At 33.7% G+C, this 21,133-nt stretch overlaps 1 protein-coding gene across 2 annotated transcripts in view; it reads right to left on the minus strand.

Annotated features, from left to right (window-relative positions):
- Positions 1 to 21,133, minus strand: part of PHF14 (PHD finger protein 14) — a 151,531-nt gene that overhangs the window by 77,652 nt on the left and 52,746 nt on the right. For both annotated transcript variants that reach the window (XM_042888710.1, XM_042888709.1), the window contains exons 15-16: positions 15,595 to 15,645; positions 15,300 to 15,421 (exon numbers count right to left, since the gene is read on the minus strand). In XM_042888710.1, coding sequence (XP_042744644.1) covers positions 15,300 to 15,421; positions 15,595 to 15,645 — 173 coding nt within the window. The remainder of the gene's footprint in view (positions 1 to 15,299; positions 15,422 to 15,594; positions 15,646 to 21,133) is intronic.

The raw sequence follows: 21,133 nt of genomic DNA on the forward strand, positions 1-21,133 counted from the left end.
AACCACTGAAAACTTTAATTTAAAAATGTTTCCAAAAATTTTCCAAAAAACATTCAGCAATGACTTCTCCAGTGAATTGCAGAAAACATTCTGTGACAGCAACAGAGATAAAAAGTCTCGAATGCAATGATCAAGGGAGGCTGAAGTACTATTTTCCCAAAGCTCTGGTGCCAAGCGCTGTTAGCTGTTTGAACAAAAACGTTATATACATCTTAAGAAATGGCAAAAACAAAAATAGCAGTCTGGAAACACTTGCACTTCCAGGGCTGACAGAGAATACTGAACACATGCGAGATGCTGAAAAAGACAATAGCAGAAATATTTCACTAGAAACACAAGTTCCCCTTTTCTTCATGTATCACTTTCCTTAAGTTGACAATAATAATGACAATAATGAAGTTTTGAACAGCATCACTTTAACTTATAAAGTCTATTATCTTCAAGTAAACAATTTCATATGTAGTAGACTGAGACAGAGTACTTCAGATACCTTCAATATAAATTAATCTACACTGAAAACACCATGCTGCTTAATTTCAGAATTTTATCAATCTTCATTACTAAAAAAAATTGATCATTTTGTACTCATGGGTTAATATTAAATTTAGATGCAGAAATTATGAGAATGGGAATTTTTCTTAAGCATCTTATGAAACGGTGAAACTAACCTTGAATGAAATAGTAAGATATTATTTTCATAATTAAAACGAGACTAAGATATTTAAGTAGAACTAAGCAGATAAGTTACTAATTCAAGTTTCAGAATAAAGGACTCCAGTTTTTTAGAAATTTAATCTTATGTGATTTCTACACTAAGCAGGACCAACTGAAAAAACTGTTAGGTGCCAAGTACTATAAACTTCACCCAAACTTCCTTTCCCACAAAGATGCAGAACATTGTTATAAACATACATCAATGAAGTGGGTCAGCACAAACTAAAACGTCACTTTCTTTAAGAGGAGAACCCAGATGAAATGATAGCACACAGGAGTGTGGGACGGGTCTCACAATTTGTAATTGCCCTTTCTGACCACTACATGCATATACACATACAATCTATGCAAACCTACATGCATGTGTAGCTACATACAAGGTGAAAAAATAGTTTTGACTCAGAAAATAATGGTTAACTCACAGAAAATGTTCAGATCAAGTCTTCAAAGAACTATGATTCCTACCAGGGTATTAGTACTCTTAAGACCCTCAGAAAGCCAGTTCACCTGACCTGTGTTTGCGTGAAGTGGGAAGGGACATACTTCCTGGTGGTGATGAATGAAAGTGCAAAAGGAACCAGACACAAATTAAAACAGTGCACATTTTAGCATAAGCAGCAGCATTTTTTTGTGTATTTTTTGTTTGTTTGTTTTCTCTACTGTGAGGAAGGTCAAACAGAACAAGAGAAGCTGCAGAAACCCCATCCATGGAGGTACTGAAAACCCAGCCAGCCCCTGCCTGGAGCGAGTTACTCCAGCTGACCTTGCTCTGAGCAAGGGGCTGGGGATTAAGCTCTAGAGGTCTCTTCCAATCACAGCTGCTCTGTGATTCAGGTTTTTATAAAAGCAAAACCAGTTTAGACAAGCCTTTCAGAACTGAAGAAAATTAAAGTCCTACAGTTTACTTATTGTTCTTTAATGTGAAAAACTAAGATTACCACTAGAGTTTTAAAAACCCGCTGGTTTTCTTATCTCTTTTTCACAGCCAGTGTTATTAAAAGAACTGTCAGTAGGTACCAGCAGACGAAAGGCTGTTTTTATGTAAATTTAAATAATTTTACTATGACTGGTTACAAAATAACACTTTTTTTTCCTATTTCATCTACTTTGCATCTTAAGATATCAAACTGCTGCTTGTTATATACAAGTAATGGCATAAACTCTCCAAAACACAAAAAAAAAGTCAATTAAATACTAGACTGATGAGCACTGCTCTGACTGCTAAAACTGGCAATACTGATTTTACTCATGCAAAACCTAAAATCTCAACGGATGCAACTTTTCTTTCAAATGAACATTAAGCATCTTTTCCTCAAATGCATTTCTTAACCTCCCTTTACAGGCTCACATGCTTGGCAGTTACAATTACTTAGTTTTCATCAAGCCAGAAAAATCAAGAAATTGCTCTCTTTATCTGTCATTTATTATTAAATAGTCTTCAAAACTTATTAAGAAGGGTTATCCCCACCAAAATTTCTCATGCTGTTACTGAATGCAATTTGTTTTTCTTTTTTAATATCTTCAAAACTCATTTATTCCATTTTGGTGTGGATTCTCAAGTTACACTTTATACCACCCACAAACACCTTCATCCTTGGTTCTCCAAATTTCAGCATCGTTGAATAGTAATGCAAATATTTTCCCCCTTAGGAAGTCATGTCCAGAACAGCTGCTGGACCGGAAACAAGAAGTCCACTGAAATTCTGAAACGGACTGTCAAGGTCATAAAGACAGAATTTAAACTTTATTTTAATTGCCTTTTACCAAGCACAGACAACAAGCCAGTGCTCCCTGGTGGTTATACTAATCAGCATGCACTGCATTAGATGGAAAAATGCACAAGATTCTCATCCATTCTCTTTTATATTCTATTTGCCTTAATTGCTAAGCAGAGACAGGATGTGAAATAAGTGGTCCATATCATAAGATCCAAAGAGACATCCATTTTGAGGCCTGGAAAGGCATAATACCAACACAGTATCAAAACAGAAGATTTACTCCTCTCCCTTTGTTTCCCTAGGTAACAACATCAGCATCAGGTGTAATTTGTTGCTGAATTTCAGTAACAAGCATGCTTCAGAAAAGTCTTCAAAATTATGAGATTTTTAAATCCAAAAATAAAAACTTAGCTGCAGCTTAGACTGAAGTGTGCACTTTTATTCATACAGTATTTTCTTACCAAATTATAATCAAGTTTCTGCTATGCAATTTTGGTACTGCTATTGCTAGCTTTTATTGCTGCATGAAATTGCAAACTGCTAAAGCCTGCCAAAACAACTTCATAACACCTATTTCATTTGTAATTGCCTTTTGTAAGAATTAGATCTGAAATTATTGTTTAGGTATTATAATCAAATAAATGGCAACAAATTTTTATCAATTAGGTTACATATATATGGATTTTTGCAATTAACTGAGAAAATTCTATAAAATGATGTTCTAATATATCCTAGGTTAGCTATTAATCCACTGGTATCACAGAATTATATTTGCATTTACTTCTATCAACTTCAGCTAAAACTGAACAACATATCAAGCATCAATACCCACTTACCCATTATCAGTAAAATTCCCTTTGAAAAATACAAACACCTCATCAAACATATTTCATCATATGTAGGATGCTGAAGCTTTTGTAAAATCCTGAAAATGCTCTCAGTTGCTACAGCTTTCATGACACATGTTCCATCAGTAAAACCCAACTCTACACACTAGCTTCCAGGAGGAGCACAGGGTTAGTTGTCTCTCTTTGCTTTTAACTACAAATAGTTAAATTGAATAAATTATTTTCATTTTAGATTTCAATTAAAGAACTGAGGATCTCAAATCAGAAATGACTGAAGAATATTCTGACTTTTTGTCAAACACAGCACATTTTCTTGACTTGGCTAGTCAATAAATAATGTGACAGCAAACGTGCTCCAACAACTATGTTTTTTCTTGCAAGTCACTGGACAATTGCACCTTTGGAATTTATTTTTGCCCCCACAGGGAAGCCTAATCACATACAATGGCAGTAATAACCATTCAATACATTAAAACTGGATGGGAGAAGGAAAAAAAAAAAAAAAAAAAAAGACACGCCAAGAAAACTTTACATGTCCTTAAGAAAAGAAAAACTAAAACTGTATTTTTCAAGGATGAAAGCACATACTGTGCTAGGCAGAAGCATGATTTTTCATTAGTTCCAAAAGCTGACAAAGGATCTAAGAACAACACTTCAGACAAGAAACATTTCCTGTTCAACCACACTTACGTTTATTAGCTTAGATGCATACAAGCTCCTGTATGATATCAATGGGCAGAAGCTTTCTCACTCCATACAAACTTATCCATTTCCAAGTGACAATGCTGACCTTTCAGTGTAATATAGTTGCTGATACTTCGCTCTCTTCTCCAACAATTTATAATAATATATATCAAAAATGACATGCAGAAATAAGTGTATTTTGCTGTATAGCTCGTGTGTAAGGTCTCTGTGATTGCTAATTAGAAAAGATGCTTTCCTGAATTATCATACTTCGCATGCAATTACTGCAGAGCAACAACATAAATTAACTTCACAGAAAAAGGCGTTCAATATCATTGCTGGAGATAAATATATTTCCCTTCCCTGATAATCAGTAAATTTCTATATGAGAAACAATGCACATAGAATGGCTTTGTTTTTGTCTTTAAAAGAGAACAGTTATTTCTGTAATAGAATTCAAATGCTTGGCCACCCTTCCTCTACCTTCCTAACCTAACTTTTGTTTTCTTTTAATGAGAAAAGGGAAAGTCAGCAAAACAAAATGTCACCATTAAATCTTTTCACAGTATTTTGTGTCAGAAATGTAATGGAAAATGCACACATCATGGGAAAGGTTACTGTTCTTCCAGAATATCTTTTCTGTTGGTTCAGGGCGTATCTCTCTACATAACTGTGCAGGCACTACTGATAGTTGTTCTCCCTAGGCTTAATTTGGCAGTTGAAGGATTGTGGCATTTTCAGGAAACCACTGCACAGTGATTTTAGTGGTTATCTGGCTGAAAGCGATGGTATGATTTAGAATAATTACTCTGTTTACGTGCAATGGTAAAAGTCAGTTATGACATCAAATTCCAGCTTCAGCTTACATTTTACTGTATATTTCCCTAATATGGCAACACATAAAGACCTCAAAGTCAGAATTACAGAAATTTATTGTTCATGTTCCTCAACAGCAAAATACATATGGAAGACAAGAGCAGTGTTATTCTTAGTTTAATTGACAATTATGAGAAAAATAAAAATGAAAGAAAAAGACAGTTTCACCCAGTTAATCAGAGAACTGAAAATTAATTAGTGCTTGACCTTTACATTATTACAGTAACTGATATGGAAAAAAGGGAACGAAGGCTTTTTTTTTCCCCCCTCTTTTCCCCATTTCCTTTCTACAGTCTTTCTCTTAAAAGCCAAGTGAAGTTACCAGGAGTTCCTCAACATGAAGTCAAAGAAAGGTTTGAAAATTAAGCTGCTATCTTATTCAAGATAGCATGGCAAAGTTCTTGAAGTTTTTCTTTTCTGAGCTTCATATGACAACATCATCCAAAAAACATTTGTTCAAATAGGATAAAAAAAAAAAACATTTCATGACAAAGATCAAGTATTAAAAAAAAAAAAAAAATCACTTCAAAAGATAAACGCCTAAGAAAAAAAAAGAAGAAAAAGAAGAAGAAGGAGATTGTTATAAAGCAATGATGTGCTAAATGCAGAGATACTGAATTCTTGTCTTATTATGGAACCAGATCTGTGGCTTTTTGAATGGCAGATATGAATTAATAGTTTTTATTGATATGAGAATGCAGTCATCACATTTAGGTTATGGTAATAACCACACTTGCTCCAAAGAAGTCAGTTTTATTAATTGTAAAGCAAAACAAAATCTGAATCCAGCCTTGGATATATGTGATTTAAAAAAAAAATCCAATTGCAAAATGCACATAAAAGGAAACAACCATAATTACATAATTACTCTAGTCTAGATTATCCAGCCGGTAATTTCAGTGGCTGCAAGGACAGGGAACCAAAGTAAGATCATCCACAACAGACAAAATTATGGCCAATAGTGAATCCAAAATATAGGAACAACAACTAAAACCTAGAACTATATTCTTTTTCAGAAAAAAATATTCCATTAAAAGATTAATATTAACTTGTGAAATTGTCAAACTTCCATTCAGAAAATTTTATGTGTAAATCACTTCAGCTATATTAATGTTTTACTACAAAAAATGAATTTCTCCTCTAACATATTCTGCAAAACAGCCTTCTTTACACAGTACATCATGGTGCCAAAGACGCATTGTAAGGGGAGTTTTTTTTGTCTCCTTGCCTGTCGTTCTAAAAGTATATTCTCCAGTACCCAGCTGTGAAATATCTTAGCTTACAGAATTACTAAGCTAAAAAAGAATAATATTGCATATACAAGTAGATAATCCACAGCTATTCAGAGATCATCATTTCCCACCATATAGAAAATTTTCAATTTAGTCTCAAATTAACAAGAAATTGCACACACTTTTGCTCCATTAATTTATTAATGAAAATTTGTACTATATGCCATTTTACTCACATCAATAAAAACTGTGGTTGATGCTTACAAAGAAGACTCAAAGGAGTTAAGCTCCTAGTACTTTTACCTACTTTTCATGTACTTCTTCAGTAATGCAAAACGTATGTTCTCTCTGATTTCACATCAAATTTTGAATACTGCAGTTGATTTCTGCACTAATAAGTCAAGCCTCCTACTATTAAAACCGCACACAGGTTATCTAACTACAGATCAAAGAGGAGCAGTAGTAGCACAAGGAAAAAACAGAATCGACTGCATACTAGGATGAATTATTATCATTTACCATACTCAGTTCATAATTAGCATTACACTTCTGTGGACAGTTACTTTAGAAGATTGACTCTACAGATGCTCAATTGTGTCAAGCCAAAATTAAGGCTGCAATATAGTGTTTAAAAGTGGCTTCCTGCCACTGTCTTCTACCGTGTTCTTTCAATATCTGAACACAAACATTTTCAGGTTATAAAATTTCTTAAGTGTTTCAGTTTCACGGTTTCTGTAGCTATGGCTCAGTTTAACAATGCAGAACAAGTGAACTGATAAAGAATTTGACATTTGTTTTTTGAACACTGTTCTGTGAAATGCTCTGATGTGATAACCTTGCTGCACTGAAAATTACTGAAGCTGTTTGGCCAGAACGATGGAATATCTGACACATACAAATGCCAACTGAACTGGATTATTTGATACATCTGACGATTAAAGAAAAAAATCTTAATACCCACAAAAATAAATGCTACTGACCCTATCAAAATAAACATTTAAATCTTTTGCAACTATAATGTATTACTAGGAACCAGGTTGGGAAATATTTCGCTAGGTCATCAGCCTCTGCTGTTGCAGATAATGTAATTCCACATTCTCTGCATATTGCTTTGTTAAAGTAATTTTAATCTTCTGCAGAGGTGCCTCACACATGGCATTTTTTTTTTTTCCTCTAAAGAACTCACTACTTAGAGCAAAGATAGTCAATAGAACCTGAGTATTTTGCTTTTTAATTATTTTGGAACTCAGGAGCAAGAAAAAGGTATGGAAGCTCTGACTCATGTATTTCTTAAGGCAACCAGAAAAATAAGATATAAATCCTGAAATATCGAGCAGTTTTGGGATCAGATGACAACTGCCAAATACAGTATAAAGCTCTAATGTACAAATCCATGATTGCAGCACAGACTTAATCAAGCAGCTGCAGCCAGAGAAAAGAATAACTACTTCTGAAAATTCACTCATCAAGAAAAGTAAAATATTATTAGTCGAACATAAAGTAATTCTGCAGAAAGATCTGCCTGAATTTCTATTTACAAGCAGTTACTTGAAAAAATGTACTACTTCGAAAGCTCATGATACAAGCCCACAAACAGTTAGGATCAAGAGACTAAACACCAATATCAAGATCTTCTGATAATTAAACAACTAAATCAAATTTGCCTCTGAAGAGTGCAGAAACTTCCACTGCACAGTGGAAGTATAAAGCCCAATAAAGAGATTAAGGCCCAGTATACAAGTAACTGAGAGTCACTGGCCAAGAACTTATTATACAACAATAGATAGGTAGACAGACAGACATATAGATAAAGAGATAGATAAATCTTGCACTAAATGTCAAGGATTGATCACTAAACAGACTGTGAAATAACTGGAAGAAAAACAAGTAGCCATGGAAAAATTAATCCTCGATTGATTTCCGGAGAGAAAAGTAAAACAAAGAAATAACCTTGTGAAATAAAAAAAAATTAAAAAAAAAAATCAAAAATCCCTTGATAATGGGAGCACTGAAAAAATCTTGTGAAACATTACAATAATACTCCATTACAATAATACTTTTGCAACAGTGAGAGATATAAGCATACATTCTTCTTCTACTCTACAGATTTAAAAAAAAACCTTAATTTCTTCACAGTATTTTAATGGGAAATATAATAAAAATGTAAATACTATTTAAAAAAGAAATTCACAGAAATCATCTTTTCCTGGAAAGTACAAAGATCATTCTTTTCTGTATCTGCACTCGATCACAGGTAAGTAGAATAATCTTCTATTAAATTTTGTACTATCTTGCAAAAGCGTGATTTAATAGCATGATTTAGAAAAAAAATAGCATTAGATTATCTTTGTACATACTGCCTAACCTGGCTTTCCTGTTTCTAAAAACAAAGAATTGAATGGAAACAAGTCACTTAATCTAGACAGCATCTCTAAAGTTTCTGTTTCAAGTCCTTTCTGGGCAGGTTTTCTTTAAGATCAAGATCATATGGTGTCAAGAATTAAACAGCTGAAAAATGAAATTAGTTATCTGAAGATCTGAGTTTAGATTTTTAAATGGGTTGAATTTCCCTAAGACCTAACTGGTTAGACAGTGTCAGGGTAAAGAAATAATCCAGGCTTCAGTCCAGGTTTTGCTTTCTCATTTTCATAAAACAACAGACATGCATATTAAAGAAACCATTTAGTTACCACAGTTAAACAGACTAGTTTCTAATTAATTCAACATTCAAGAGTCTGCTATGGATTTCTTGCAATAAAACTTCAAATGTTCCAGGCATATGCAGCTTTAGAGGACTGAGTGACTGAAATACAAGTGTGTATATATATGTGTTCACTTGCTATCTAGCTATCTATCTATCAAAAGAAATATCTTTGAGAAGGCAGTAAAATGAATGAGAGGAAAAAAAAAAATGATATGGCAGGTAACTTACGCAATTAGAAAAGTCAACATGCAGTTAACATGCAATCCCCATAAATTGTGTAGCAGAAATAAACTATGCTAACTAAACATGAAGCTTCCCTTCATTGAAGTATTTCATTCCAGTAAGATAATGCATTTATAATCCTTTGTAAAATCTAAGACTGTTGCAAATTGTGGATAAATTAAGTAATATTTTCCTTATAATTAATCTCTACATTGACAGCCTTAAACTATTGTAAATCATACCATTTCAATTACTGTGATAGATTGTTAATTTTGTTACAGTGCATATAAAGTAATTCATTATTAATGAGCTTGTTCTGAAAAACTTCAGCTCATTCAGAGCTTCAAAACTTGCAGCTAACAGCTAAGAAACAAATCTTTGACTTGAAGGATGATAGGCACCACACATGGAAAGGAGGGACACAAATGATGTAAATATCTTCTTATGCAAGACAAATGCAATTAAGGAAATGTGGTGAGCAACAGTTTCAGAGTAAAAATCTTCAAGGACTCAGAACAACTTAAAATATACTTCCTGTTCAAAAAAAAATAGAATTAAGGGATATAACTTTGTGCACTTACGGACTGCTTTTTATTCAGTGTCAATTACCCTAAATACGATAAGCACATTTGTAGCATCATTATTACAGATGTTGTATAATTTTTTCAAGATTTTCAGTTATTTTGTGACTTGGTGACCCTGAGATATGACAAATGTTATAGTTAAATGTATCAGATTATTTTTTTTCTTTCAGTAAATCTGTCACTGTATGTTTTTATCTTTCTATTACTCACTTTCCCCTGTAAGACCTGCCTTGATGCAGTGACTGCACATTTAGAATATCATGTTTTACTTGAATCACATGGAAATGAATACTTTCAGATATTCTTACTTTCAAGTAAGTGTCTGCATTAAAAACAAATACTGTATGCATGCTTAGGAGCTCACTTTTTAATTTTATACATTTTTGAATACAATAATCAGTATTCAAATCTGTTTGCAAAAAATTTGGTTTAATATTTTTTCAAATAGAATCCTAGTCTGCTAACTTAACTGACAGTGAAGTGTAAAAAGTCAATACATAAGATGTCAGAAGTACACTTGCTCTAAGTTGTGATATACAGAAATCCAATGTCTTATCACATTTCTTTAAATTGGCCAATGTAACTATGATTTGGTCTCATACATAAACCACATTTTAATTTTGTTCTTCTTTTCAAATATTAAATATTTAAATACCAGTTTTGTGTTGTGTTTTTGTTTTTTAAACATCATATATTCCTAAACACTTCCCAAGCACACTAGGAAGGCAAAAGCTAAAAATTATAGATTTGTTTGTCTGTTTTGAATAGCAGTTCATCTTAATTTTGTTCTTTTACCAAAACAGAATAAACAATGATATGTTAAAAGCACTTTGTGCATAGTGGTACAATTACTTCCTCATGGAGAATGGTGCAAAACAGAAGGCAAGCTTTACCTATTAGATACTGAGTCATACTTTATCTTATCCATGTTTCTACTAAATATACTTAAATTATCAAGAGAGCTATTAGACAATACCATAATAACGTTATAAATATGAATCAGTGAGTTATTAGCCTCATTTATATTATAAAAAAAAAAAAAAGATGATACTTAAATATCAAGCAACCGCTTTGTAAGTTCCGTGATTCAGTGGCTGTAATAAATCATCAAGGAAACCCATTAAACTTCTCCTCTGCAGACAACTTACAAAGATACGAGAAATGAAACAAAAGAAAAGCATCATTGCATAAACGCTTTCTAAAACAAACAGTAGTGGTCACATCTGAAAACAAATATAACCTTTTAAATTGCTTTATGAATGTGTTAGAGATAAGTTTTTACATTTCATATCAAGCTTTAGAAACTCTCCTATCTCAAAATGTGTCTTCCATTCCAAGCAAATATTTTCAGCATTTGATTACCTCCTTAAGACTGAGCAGTATATGGTTGTAAGTAGACTCTGGTTTCCCAGAGCTTTAGTTTAAAGTGTCCACTGTAAATTTCTCTGCCAAATTCTCAGTGACAAAACATATGCCTCGCATCAAATCTATCTGCACCTTGTATTAAATATTTAAAACTTTACTACTATTCTTCTCAAAATTCAGTTCATTTGAATAAAAGGATATTCAAAATTCACCGTCCTCTAGTCAATGATATGGCTTCTTTATGGTCATTTATCACTGAATCATGGAATGGCTTGGGTTGGTAGGGACCTCAAGGATCATCAGCTCCCAACCCCTCTGCCACAGGCAGGGCTGCCAATTGCTTAGGTAAATACAAGATCAGACTACCCAGGGCCTCATTCAACCTGGACTTACACACCTTCATGGATGCGGCATCCACAACTCTCAGGGTAACTTGCTCCAGCACTTCACTACCCTCATTTGAAAAACCGACCTCAACCCTCTGACATCTATTCTACATCTCCCCTCCTTTAGTTTAAAATCATTTCCCCTTGTCCTATCACTACCCTTGTAAAAAGTTGATTTTCTTCATGTTTATGAACTTCCTTGAAACAGTAGAAGGCCACAGTGTGTTCTCCCTCAGTATTATGATACACTACACTTATTTGAGTGAATTGCTTTGATTAACTTTTTGCTGTCCAACTAATCTTTTAAATAGTAACTGTTCCACTAATTTCATAACAGGCAAAAAACTGCACAAGTACTTTATTCAATAAAAATAATACACATAAAAATGAATATAATAAACCTAGGTAAAAAAAAAAAAGGTGTTGCAAAAGAATTTCAAGATTGTCCACCTATTTTGTGGACAAAACCAGAAAATGCAAACTTTTTATATAGTGCATATTCATATTGGAAACATCTATGTATGAAATCTGACGGTAGTGATTAAAAATAGTCTTCACATTCCTATAAATTACAAGGCAACTACTCACACATGCAGAAGTACTGTGTCAGTATGGTTTTTAAAAAGCCAATAAATATGGATATTCTAACTTTAATCAATTTTTTAGCACAAAACTGAAGTCAATAAGGTAAACTTCAGCCAACTAATGAACTACTATGATTTACGCAAATGAAACCTGCCTTTTCAGGAATAGTTTCAAACCATTTTACAGATAATTATTTAAAGATTCTGCATCCATGTGAACAACAGGTTAAGAGAAGACATAGATAATGAATAATCCTGCAGCCATTCCATGCTGCAAATAAGCATCTAAAACTGAGATTAAAACAACTGAATCTCTATTTGTCAAATAGTAATAGCTAGTCGAACAATTTAATACTTTTTATTCCAGATTTAGAAATATTCATCTTTGCTCACAAAATGTATTTTATAAAACTCATTGAACTGTGGCTGAAAGACTGTGCTGGCAAATTAGCAGCCAATAAGCATTTAACTGCAGTTCAGAAACCACTTAATTATAAGTAGCTTCCTGTTCCATGATGTCTTCAACTCAAACACATTTTCCAAATCGCAAATGGTATACAAGCAAGGGGGTTCAGGTCTGAATACCTCACAAACCTCCACACGACAAACAAAGCAATTTACATTTTGGCCATGGGAGAGGAAGAGTGCAGCATTGCAATGTTTGAAATAAGAGAAATAATTGCTTATCCTCCTCTAATGTCTGCTCAGTTAGCAGCCAAAAGTGAGACATCTATGTAACTTTTAGAACATAACATTTCTGAAAAAATGGATTGTTCATGAATCATGTAATTAGCTCTGTCTCTGGTAACATAAGACAGAAAACCTGGAAGGCCCCATCAAGATCACTCCTCAAATCTGCAGTTTCAGCAGTTGAGTATTTTCATTTAACTTACTGACCAAATTGCACACTCAAAAAAAAAATCTCTAACCTCCTCCCTAACCTCCCTTTTTTTCATGAAAGACAAACCAAAAACAAAATGTAGTAAAGACAAAATATTTGCTGAGTGAGAGACAGATGATAGAAAAAAATAATAATAATGGTTTTCTGAGAAACATTTGATTGTAACAACAGTGGCAAAATATGTCCTTCTTACAAAAAATGCTATCGACTTAAATTTAAAATAACACTGATTTGGTTCTAAAACTAATTAGAAGGATAGTTTATAACAGAATTTTTTAGGGTTTGACACATAGTATGTTTAGTTTAGGTCAGTTTGAATTATTACTAAAATCTTACTATTTTGTAATAAACAAGACATACCATTCAATTTCTACTGTGTTTTTAATTTTCAGCCTAAAAATATGGTTCTGGAAAGCACTTCATCTCCCTTATATTCTCACTTCTGGTACTGACTTACACAATAAGCCTGATGAAGAAAATTAACTCACTACCCTTGTTGCAGTAAGGCATGGTATATGCTTCCAGGATTTGTTCCCATAACCAAACAGCTTTCTTGCACTGCTGATTTCTTGCCAACTGTTGTGAGAGCAGAACCAAAGAAAGCCATTTTCCTGTTGCAGAGAGTTAAAAACTGTTGCCACCAATTATCATGTTTCTGTTAACAGATGTTAGGATATCCTGCTTCTGTTTCAGCCTGGTCCAGGGAAGGAAATAGGAGGCCAACCGAGCTGTACAGTACTTTCACAACAGTTATTGACGTCCTAGAAGTAATCCAATTCAAAAGAATCCTACCCCTAGGAGAAATAACTGTGTGCATCAAAATATGTTAGGGCTGATCAGGTGGAAAGGGGTTCTGCAGAGAAGATCATGAGCTGGCAGCATACCCTTGTGGCCAAGAAGGCCAATGGTATCCTGGTGTGCATTAAAGAGTGGCCAGAAGACTGAGGGAAGTTATCCCACCCTCGTTACGCTGCCCTGGTGAATTCATATCTAGAGAACTGTGTCCAGTTCAGGGCTCTTCAGTTCAAGACAGACAGAGAACTCCTGGAGAGCGTCCACAAAGAGTTAGGGGCCTGGAACAGCTCCCTTAAGAGGAAAGGCTGAAAAACCTGGAACTGTTCAGCCTGGAGAAGAGAAGATTGAGTGGGGATCATATCAATACTTACAAATATCTAAAGAATGAGCATCAAGAAGATGTGGCCAACCTCTTTTCAGTGGGGCCCAGTAAAAGGACAAGGGTTAGTGAGCACAAACTAGAAAACAGGTAATTCCATATGAACATAAGAACGAAATTTACCTAGAGGGTGATAGAGCACTAGAAGAAGCTGCTCAGGGAGGTTGTGGAGTCTCCTCTGGAGATATTCAAAACCCACCTGGACACTTTCCCATGCAACCCACTGAAGCAAACCTGCTTTAGCAAGGGGGTTGGACTTAATGATCTCCAGAGGCCTTTTTCAAACCCTATTATTCTGTGAACCTGTAAAATTGCATCAACTTTTACAGTACAAGATATGCTATAGTCACGATATAAAATAAGGTATCTCAGCAGAAGACATCTGTATTTGGGATATATCCTAATTCTAAAGCTACATTTTGCCTGCATTTATCACTGATTCTGACTTTCACTATAACTGATTCCTTGAATGAACTGAAAACATACATTTTAGAATAAACCCTACAGTTAAAAATACCAATTATATTTGTCCTGAAAGGGGAGACCTTTTCCATAAGAATCTATCTGAATCATAAAGGACCTAAGTAGAACACTACTTTTTATCTGAATTTATTATGAGATCATTTTAATGAAAGTTCAGTAGATTCAATTAGAATTTGTTTTCTGGTTGCTAAGCTTCATTATTCTTCTTTCAACAGTTATAGCTTCACAAAGAGGTCAAGAAGCCAGATATAAAGTTTAAATCAGCAAAACTTGTGGTCAATAGTAGCTGCCACTGAATAGCTATTCTACACTTTAATTAGATTCCTGCACCTACTAAAGCACCACTCAAGAGGGTTTTTTTTCAGCTCTATTTCAGATAAGGAATATGATTATCAAACTCTTTTATGATCTGTATTAATGGAGGTAGCATTAATACATTTTTAAAATATGAATTACTCATAATCCAAACTTTAACCCATAAAATTGTTGATAATACTAATTTAATTAGTCTTAAGAAAGTCCTGTTGCTTTACTATCATTAAATTGCTGGTTTATCTTTCTGACCTGCTATAAAACATTGACAATTCACTCTGACAGGAGAAAATTAATTCCTTTGTGTTAGAAAAACAGATTACCTTGGTTATTTACATCTTAATCCACAGTGTAAACATGTTTGGCAGGTCAATAAGTGAATCAAGTCAATGTTTCTGAACTAATGTTTCTCTTAAATATTTTTTTAAGCACATCTTCTTCAATAAAACCATGAAAACAAAGTGAAGAAGATGGAACTGTAATCCTTCAAAAGGTCAGAAAAATCAACCTACCTGACTAGATTTTCATTGTCTCCAGTCCCTTTGCACGTAGCACATTCAGTTCTTAAGTCCTCTGATTTGGGCTTCTTTTGCAGAACAGATTGCCGCTGTCTTCTTTCTCTGGGAATCCGTTCCTGTCATAATAGTAGACATAAGAAAGGAATGGGGGGAAAGAAGGAGAAGAAAGCAAATATTTTCAATTACAGTACTGAAAGTAACATTTCAACCCAAAGTTTAATTTTTTTTTTTTTGTGAAAGTGTTTAAAACAAACAAACAAACAAAAAAATCAAAACACTATATTCCAACCTCAGGTTTTTCTTCATCTGGCACAAAGCTTCGTTTTCGTCCTCTAGTTCTCTAGAAGAAAATATATTTAGATTTCAATATAAAGTAACACAGAACATTTTGGCTATTTATTACTCAAAACGTCAACAAAAATATGCCTCATGAAATCATTTAAACAATTAACTACAGAACTACTGAGGGAAAACTACAATAACAGATGTTAGATAAATGTACAGCACTGGCCAAAAAGAAAATATAAATAATTTTGTTGAGTTGAGCATGCAGAGTCAAATTCTAAAGAACACTATCTTCAGAATAGTCTCATGAAGACATTTCATGAACTATCCAGCTACAAAATGCAGGAGTTTAAATTCAATATGAACACTTTACTACAGTAAATTCATACATTATGTCAGAGTACACAGAAAATCACCTTACTGTTTTCTGTGATCACAAGACTTCATATACAATAAGCTTTTTTTTTTGTTACAATGGAATGTTTCATATCAGACTTTTTTAAAAATTAATATATATTAAAAATTGGTCCTTTAAAATCATGACACACCATTAAATTGACCTTTTGCAATCAAATTTATATTTCAGTACAGGATATGCTTTTGTACGATATTTTCAATATTAACTAGGACAATTAAATTCTCAAAAACATTTTATTAGCTTTAGTTTCCTATATGCTGAGGTACACAGTAGGAGAGATGAAAACAGCTATGTGGCAGATCATTTTTCAATGTAGTCAATTCTGTAATTCTACGCTAAGGGACATCATTTAGTGGGGAAATATTGGTGGTAGATAGACAGTTGGACTAGATGATCTTGGAGATCTCTTCCAGCTCCGGTATTCTATGACTCTATAAATCTACAGCATTAACTACATGCCAACATATGGTACAAAATAGATCAGATGAGTAACACGACAGGCAGAACTAATTTCAGTATTGCATTTGGCCAAAAGAATTAAATGCCTACAGTGTTAAGGAAGTCAGTCTAAAAAGTAACATACCCATAAACTGCATCAACAATCAAAGGTTTAAAAAGAACTGTAACTACACAAGTAACTACACGCAACTCATAAGCAAATCTAGTTTCACTTTATCTCTGAAGCAGCAACACTGTAAACTGTTGTTAAACTGGTAGTATTGCACTATCCCCTTATTTAAGGAGAAAATGAGAACAGATACATTAGGATGTAGAAAACAGAGACAATTCTACTTAACAACGTCTCATACTTCAAAATTAGCTCTAAAAGCAACTTCAAAATGATTATATTTCTTGGGGAAAACAATCACCTATGAAGTTGTTTGCCATGTGGCAAAAAAATGCACACTGTCTAATTTTTCATTTCACTTATTTTCAACAGCTACTTTTGATGTCAACACAGAAAAAAAAAAACTAGTGAACAAGATCTTAGAATGATCTCAGAAGAGTTAAGAAGCAGCTGGACAGTAAAACAAAATCCAACAAGCTAATAATATAATGCTTTTCCTGCTTAGCCTCCCTTGGAGGGGATTCTTCCTAGTTCCACAGTAAAATTGTTCAGTACTTTACATTATTATAGACATTTAAACATAGCTGTAGTGTAAATAAAACTGCCATTTCAACAAATGCATACATCTCTATACAACAGACTGTACCTGCTTAAGTTAGTTACACGGTGTTTGCAAAGCTTTTTTCTGCTTTTGAAGAAGAATTAACTCTGTAGTAAAAGGAACTTCAAACAAATGTACAACTGATTTGTTTTGTGTCTCCTTAAAAGACTAATTACTGCTAAGATTTTCTTTCACATTTCCGTAAGGACAATTATTAAAAAAAAGTAGGACAGTAGGAGCTTTAAATGCCCTGTAAGAAATATTATTTTCCACAGAGACATGAAGATCCATAAACTGGAATGCTCTCATATTCTAAGCTTGCAGCCATATGTATTGTGTTTAATTCCATCAAGAAATTCCATCAGAAAAACTTAAGAACACAACAACGTGAGATTTTATTCCAAGTAATTTTTTTTAGGTATTTCAAAGTAACAGCTTGTTTACTCAGCACATAAATACACATAGGTAACTCTGTAAGTAATACCTCTTATTTCCATGGAAACTACAACTGATACAAAAAGTACAATAACACTATTTGATAGAGCAAATTCTCTGCTACAAAACACACTTTTTCAACATAGGCACTACCATTACCATAGCATTGAACATGCCACACTCATAAAATTACATCTGCACCAGCAGAGGTGATCCACTATTGTTGTCACTACTGCTGAAGCACACCACACAACTCCTCAGGGAGCTCACTACCACTGTATGTTCTCCATAAACATTCAGCAATCAGCAATGAATGTCAGTGAGTGCCATTTTTTTTTCTACATGGAGAACTTCAGTTCCACATCTTTGCTTCATATGCACTTCCATGTCAGTCACCTCATCAGACTCTCACTCTGCTGCCATCTGTTATACAACAACGAAATGTAACAGAATACTAGTGGCAAGGTTCAACCTCTACTGTCATACCACCACCATCTCCCTCTGACATTGCCTTAATCTCAAAATGATGCATTTTTCACTAGATTTCACAGTCTTCCAGGTTGAATCAAGGGCAGAGCATAGAAAATAAGAATTTAAAGGAGAAGAGTATCAGTAAACAATCCTTACAGTTGTCTCACAGCAGATGCCTATCAGTCTAAATCTGAAAGAATCAATTCATTACAAGTATCTGAATTAACGTAGTATTAGAAATATTGATATATTGATATAACAGTGCATATAAAGTCTATTACTGCAATAAAAATACTTTCTACCTTATATGCTAAAAATGGCATATGCATTATCTACATACAAATACCTAAAATCACTATAAATTATAATTAAACTGAAAGTTTTCCTCTGATCAAATTAAGCACTGGCCTTACTACCTCCATTCTCTGTCATGAGCAATGTGAACATTTATAACTCCAATAATTTCAAGCCATGTAGGCCCAATTGAATGCAGCTGTGTAAAAAATAAAAAGTAGGAATGAATAATGTACAGTGCATAAACAAATGTGTGAAAGATTCATAACTAGGGGTGCATGTTAAGTATTAAAATAGACAAGAAATCAGTAGATAATGTGGATTCCAACTCAAAGAAGGAAGTATTGTATTGAAAACACTTCCTTACAAAATCAGACAGTTAATAAATCTGTCCAAAATGAAACAAAAAATGTTCAAAGGAAATTTGCCAACAACAGGATCAGTTTGTCAACTAAAAAGAGGGAGAAACGTCTCTGAAGTCTTCAGTGAAAACTGATGTGGGAGTTTCTATTATCAAGTTGGAAAAGCTAGAATTTGGCTAACATTCACTTTCAAATAAGCTCCTTCATTTATAAGCAACTCAGTAACAACTTGAAAACAATATGAAACATAAAGAACATTAAGAAATACACTGGACAATTTTGAAAATTCTCATTAAAAAAAAAAAAAAGAATTTGATACATGAAACAAATGAAATACTTTCGTTAACATCTAGGATTCTTACAGGATCCCACACCTGGGATCAGTTCCAGACACTGAAAGGAGATAATCTGTTTGCAAAGCAGTAAAGAAAACAAAGCAGCAAAGCACGGCAGCAGAGGAAATAGACTGCCATCACTCATAGACACGGCAATCTGGTGTGTTAGTTTGCAAATGTGAAAGCAGAAAGTTGAATGTGACAGAACTGGTGCGTACATGACCCCAGACCACTACGGCTGTCAGCAAACCACATCATTATCCCTCACTCCTTTGTCTGCAAGATGCATGCTTTAAACCTGCTCATCCAAAGACAGCAGCAGAAAGAAGAATGCTCTCTTGGAGCAGTTTTGCACTCCCATAAGAAAAGGAAAATCAACAGGATTCAGAACTGTTCAAAAGGAAATGGCAATCCCTAAAAATCACAACTATGTGCTCTCCTGTTAAATGCTAAGCGTTTACTGAAATGTAACAGGAGAATAAAAACTTATACTGTCATCTTTTTCTATACAAAGGTCTCTCAGCATTATAAAGAAATTGAAAATAAATGAAACATTGGGATCATCTGTGGTCAGCAGATGTGGTGAGCAACAGTTCAAGTATACATAACGTGAAAGCAAAATAGTATAGCTCTGGCTTTGATCAGCTCATTTTTTATTTTTTAGTAAATCAATGGCAATTTCTGAATGACAATTCCAGAAAGTTGTTTGAGAAGAAGTATTTAATGTGCGAGAGCACAATGATGACATTTAAAAGCACTTAAGAAAGGTCTGCTTTCAGTTTCACCTTTGCTTACTACATTAATTGGTTACAATTTCTTTAATATTTTCACATAAGCACTGTAAAGAGGCCCAGTACATCTGCTTATGCAGTTATATCTGTGCAAATTCTGAGGTTTCACTACATTTGCATTCACTGCTTCTGCTAGTAGACAGGATTGATGCTCTTTACTATGCTGGTGCTTCTGTACCTCAGGACTGTCAAAGCAGTAACACTGCTGTATTCATAGGGCTCCCTTTTGTCACTGAGCTGCTAATATAACTGATAGTGATGGCACCACAAAATAATACTTTTCTGTATTATGGCAAGCACAGGAAATTCATTCAGTACTTCAAGTGCTCCTGGAGTTTTGAGACACGCTGTATCACATAATGGCACTATTAGGAAGGTATGCATTTCTGTCTGAGAATTTCATATAAGTAATTCAAAACTAGTCAGAGAGTTCGCATTACAAAATAGATTACATTGCTAAATACCTGCCTCTTAACACTATTGGTACAATGCCAATTTCTTTGCTGTCTAAAGTTTGGAGACATCCTGTGTGAAAATCATATATATAAAGATCCAAAGTCTACATAAAACAAATGTATCAAGGTATGAATAAAAGACTGCTAATAAACACAAAGTACCATTGATCACTGATGAATCTTCAATAATGCTATCAAATACACTGCACTACAGCAAGTAAAAAAGGAATGCTACGTTTTATAAACTATAAGTAGGTTTTCTAAACAAAGAACTGGGAAAACTTCTAACACTTTCAGAGAAGAAAAGTAACTTAATGAAATATTAAGAGCACACATAAAGCAAACTACAAGTTTTCAAAAGCATGTGAAAAAAAAAAGTTGAAGCTGCACAGCTAATGTGATCTTCCACATTTTACAAAGATGATAATTTTTAATCCATGTCCCCCAATCTTCATTATGAGTTCAATGTTTCCAATATCCTTTGCTAATGGAAAAGTTATAATTGAGAGAGTTGCAGGAAAACGAGAAACACTTTTGACTTCGTTCTGTTTAATGGGGAAAAAAAAAAAAAAAAAAAAAAAAAAAAAAGAAGAAAAGCTACTGATAGAATCACAGAAGCATAAAATTACTTTAAATAAAGGTAAGGACAGTTAATTTAGACACCAGATGGCACACTTGCTCAACACAGATCAAAGAGAATACCTTGAATGGTAAACTTTGGTATTTATCAAAATGTATCTCTGGAATAATTATTTAATTTTCTGTAAAGCTGACAAATAGTAATAAAAAGGGAACTGCCAAGCAAGAACAACA

The sequence above is a fragment of the Lagopus leucura genome, unplaced genomic scaffold (assembly GCF_019238085.1).
Source record: "Lagopus leucura isolate 7727_CA_CO unplaced genomic scaffold, USGS_WTPT01 Super-Scaffold_100157, whole genome shotgun sequence".
In the NCBI taxonomy this organism is placed as follows: Eukaryota; Metazoa; Chordata; class Aves; order Galliformes; family Phasianidae; genus Lagopus; species Lagopus leucura.